General features: G+C 62.7%; 1 protein-coding gene across 1 annotated transcript in view; it reads right to left on the bottom strand.

Annotated features, from left to right (window-relative positions):
* Nucleotides 1–1842: 1842 nt before the first annotated feature.
* KCNQ4 (potassium voltage-gated channel, KQT-like subfamily, member 4) overlaps nt 1843–4371 on the bottom strand; it is an 8346-nt gene continuing 5817 nt past the window's right edge. Inside the window, exons 5-9 of the mRNA XM_010000598.1 lie at nt 3094–3311; nt 2895–2997; nt 2510–2641; nt 2187–2322; nt 1843–2061 (exon numbers count right to left, since the gene is read on the bottom strand). Of these exons, the coding sequence (XP_009998900.1) occupies nt 1843–2061; nt 2187–2322; nt 2510–2641; nt 2895–2997; nt 3094–3311 (808 nt within the window). The remainder of the gene's footprint in view (nt 2062–2186; nt 2323–2509; nt 2642–2894; nt 2998–3093; nt 3312–4371) is intronic.

The raw sequence follows: 4371 nt of genomic DNA, 5'->3' as shown, positions 1-4371 counted from the left end.
CTGGACGCGTGGGTCCGCCAGCGGGAGCACTGGGCGGCAGGGCTGGAGTGCCACCTCTCGGGAGAGCCGGGAGAGAGAGAGAGAGCAAGCAGGCGGGCAGCCTCTACTCCAAATTTTAATGAAACAAATAAATTAATAAGTTAATCAAGTGAGGTAACTACTGCTGGCTGGGGAGGTCTGTGGGGACTCAGCCAGCCCCGGGGAGGGTCCTACAAGTTAGTTCCTGCGTGCGGCTGCGGGCGAAGCTCTCGCATGCACCCTCTCCCTGGGGCCAGGCACCCACAGCACCTGGCCACCCCCTCCTGCCCCCCTGGGGTACCCCCACTGCCCCACGGCCTGGCCGAGGGCACGGGCACCCCCCGGGTGAGGGGAAGGGGCCAGGGTGGTGCTGGAGCAGGAGCAGGGCCACATGCACTAACGAGGCAAGAAAAACGAGCAGGGTCCAGGGGGCCTGGCTGCTGGGAGCAGAGGCACAGGGGGGATTAGGAAGGGGAGGGTGCAAATTCCATGCTCAGAAGGTCCTTATCAGCCCAAGTCAGATCCCAGTGGGTCTGGCTGCCAATCCCTGACAGCCCCACAGGACACAGCAACCACACAGGACCCCCAGGCACTCAGGAGCAGGCTCCAGTCCCAGCTCAGCAAACTTTGGCACTACCACGATCGATCCCAGCCCAGCTCAGCCCAGAGCTGTGGGACTGGGAATGGCCCGGGGCTGGGGTCGGGCAGCAAAGGGGAGTGGGGGGCAGCACAGGAGCTGCTGTGGCCCTGGCACAAGCACATGCAAGGCAACATGGCCAACACCACTCTGTCCCCACTGGGCAGTCACCCACAGGCCCAGCCCATGCTCCCCAGGGGACAGGGACACAGGGAGGGGACAAACCAAGCACCACAGGACCCAGCCAGGAAGAAATCCTCTAAGCAAGAGCGGGGGCTGGGACATGAGAGGGAGAGTTGCTCTTTGGGGACTATCCCCATTTCCTGTGCCTGCATCCCTCTGTCCTCTGCAGCCCCTGGGCCACTGTCAGGCAAAGATTTGTCACCCAGTCCTGAGCTCCGGGGCCACCCAAGTGGCCCCCCCTGGGCAGCAGGATCCAGCCCTGTGTGCTGCTAGGGGGGTTTGCTTATTGCCTATGTCTCCACGGGTTGCTCTTCCCGAGGGTGTTGCATATTAAGACATTATTGCATAAATATATATAGATACATCTCCTATATATATTGCCCGGGAGCATGCACGGGCAGGCAGAAGGCTCTGCTGTGCTTCTAGAGGTGCAGCCATGGCTGCAGCACTGCAGCCCTGCGAGCAGGGAAACAACCCAGGCAGAGGAGGGTCAGGGGGAACAGACCCCCCCACTCCACTGCCCAGGGTTGCACTGCTGCTGCTGGGACCCAGAGAGATGCAGGTAAAACCTCAGCAGGTCATGCCCCAGCAGCAGAGGGGAGATGGAGCCTTGCATAGCTGGTAGTGACCCTGGCTAGGGGACCAGGCAGGACCCTGCTGGGGAGCTGGGCATGTCCTGAGGGCTGGGGGTACCAAACTCCAGGGGATGGGGCCAGCCTAGAGCATCCCTGCCATGACTGGGGAGCACTCAAGGCCCCAGAAGCTGAGGGGTCTCACCTCCTGGGAAGGGCAGGAGCATCCTGGGCATGTGGTGTGGCCATTCTGCAGTACCACAGGCTTCCATCCCACCCCACTGCATCTGTGCCCCCACAGAGGAAGACTTAGTTCAAGTAACAGGGTGAGGGACACGGCCAGAGGGGGCTGGGTGCTGCCACACTGCTCCCACACCCCAGCACCCCATCCCACGCTGCACGCGGGCAGGATCCGTCCCGCTGCCTCCCCGCTCAGTCCATGTTGGTGCTGGCCGACCTGGAGATGTTCAGGGTCTGGGCAGAGACCGAGATGTCCTCGTGGTCCACGGGGCTGTGGTAGTCAGAGGTGATGTCGGGCTCGCAGGGCGGCACCTTCACCGCGGCCAGGCTGAAGGAGTTGATGGAGCCCTTGCGGAGGCACTGGGAGTAGAGGCCAAGCAACAGGTCCAGCTTGTGCTCAATGGACTGCACCTGCAAGGGAGGACAGGGCTGAGCAGGTCCCTCTCCGTGGGGACAGGTCCTGGGGGTCCCAGCTCCCCTATCCCACAGGTGCCAAAGGGACAGTGACATGCTTCCTGGTGGCACCCCCTCCTGACCTGCCTCTCCACTTTGACCACACGCCCCATCATGCTGAGCTCGTCCACCAGCTCCGTCTCCAGCGCCAGCTTCTCCCCCTTCTCCCGCATCTTCTTGTCCGTGGTGAGGCCTCCCCTGCCCACGATCTGGTCCACACTGGCAAGGAGGGAGAGGACACAGCCCATCACTCCCAGCAGACCAGAGAGCATATGAGACCACAAGGGATGGGGACAGGACTCTAGGGACATCTCCCACCCATGGCGATGGGCCAGCACCCCTCCCAGCTTGTGGTTGGAGCCCGAGGGTAGCCCACAGTCCCCCTGTCACCTTTGGGGTGCCTCACCGCATCTGCAGGCTCTTAATCCTGCCCAGCATGTCCAGGTGACCAGCTGAGTACTGCTCAATGACGTCCTTGACATCATAGGGACGCAAGGTCTCCTTGAACTTCCTCTTGGCCACCAGAAACTTCAGGATCCTGCAGGGACACATGGGTTGGATACAGGGCACTCCGGGTGCCCAGGCTGGTGGGGCACATGCTAATCACCAAGGTCCTGATCACTGTTCCCACAGGGGAATGTGCCAGGAGCCACCCCTGCTGCCTGCCTGGCTTGGCCAGCAGCATGGGCTGGACTGGGACTTTCTAGACACATCCTCTCTTCCCTGAGAGCTACAGAGGAGCTGGGGATGGCAGCAGGTATGCTGGGGAACATGGGAGGGGATAGTCTCACCTGACAGCCCGAATGAGGGTCTTCACTGCTGGCATGATGTCTTCAAAGGTCAGGTCACAGTGGGAGCTCTTCTCCTCACCGCTGTCCTCTGGTGGGCAGTCAGCTGTAGGTGAGTAACAGAGACTGAGGGCTGTTCCCCCGTGTCCCCCAAAATGCCTGCAGCCCCCCGAGTGTGATCCCACTGGCCCTCAGGGCTTACCCTCAACTGGGGTCCGTGGCTTGAGCCTCAGGGATGCACGGAAGCGGGTCCGGTCATTGAAGCTCCAGCTCTTCTGCACCTTGGTGGGGCTGGAGGCCTCAGGGAGGTCCTCAGTGCTGGGGGAGCGGTGCAGGGGGGGCCCCAGGGGCTGCCTGCCACGGCTGCCCTGCCGCTGCGGGGTGCTCAGCCGGATCCTCTCCTTGATGCCCATCTTGTTGCTGTGCGGGGACAGCGGGGTGGGCAGAGTCAGGGGCCGGTGGGCACAGGGATGGGGACAGGGGTGAGGACAGGGAGGGGAGCAGATCCCCACTGCGGGCACACACAGTGACCACCGTGGTGGGGTGAAGATGGGGTGGTCATGCTGAGTTTGCCAAGAGCCCCTGGCATGGGATGGCACAAGCTCATGTGAGCCAGGCCAGGAGCAGGTGGTAACTCCTTTAAACACCTTTTTTTTTTTAAACTCAAGAGCAGAGAAAGGAGAGAGACAGACCAGGAGAGCAGGGGGAGAGGTACAACAGGAGGGGACACACAGCAGAACCACCCAGCAACCAGCCCCCACTGCTGCCCTGCTCCTGCCCCATCCCCACTGGCACCCTTCATCCTGCTTCTCCAGGCTCTATCACCTAACCCAGGCTCTGCCCCAGGGGCCAGCAGAGCAGCCCCCTCCTGCCTCCTGAAACCAGCATCATTTATGTAGGACCTACACAAAACCACCATGGGTGCTGCCTTCCGTGTGACGTGGGGCCACCAGCACACCTGGAACATGCAAGGAGGCCGAGGAGAGGCACAGCCCCGCCAGCAGGGGAAACCGGAGCCAAGAAGGACACGGAGCAAACCCCGCGCTCACTGCACGACAGGAGTTTGGGGACCCCCCTGCGGATTCCCGGGCCAGGAGTCCCAGGGCAAGGAGGGATACAGGCAGGACACCGGGCTCCCAACCCCTCCCCATGCTGGTTGCTGGCCCCAGGCAAGCAGGGTGACCACAAGCCCCTGCAGCCGGGGGCACACGGTGCTGCTGGGCTGTGCTGGGGGACAGGAAGGGCTGTGTCCCAGGGGACCCGGCTGCGGGACAGACCTGGGCTGAAGTTCATCCAGGTGCCTCAGTTTGCCGGCATTGGACTTGGCAAGCCCAGCACAGCCAACGGCCCGAGCTGTGCGGAGGGGGGAAACTGAGGCAGAGCTAGCTGCGGGAGAAGGCGGGGGGGAACACGGAGAGTGGGGACAGCCAGCTGAGCGCAGGCCATGCACAGCCCCCCCCTGCCCTGCAGAAGGACCACC

The sequence above is a fragment of the Chaetura pelagica genome, unplaced genomic scaffold (assembly GCF_000747805.2).
Source record: "Chaetura pelagica isolate M959 unplaced genomic scaffold, ChaPel_1.0 scaffold676, whole genome shotgun sequence".
In the NCBI taxonomy this organism is placed as follows: domain Eukaryota; kingdom Metazoa; phylum Chordata; class Aves; order Apodiformes; family Apodidae; genus Chaetura; species Chaetura pelagica.
The sequence above is the reverse complement of the archived record's forward strand: the minus strand, read 5'-3'. Positions and strand labels throughout refer to the sequence as shown.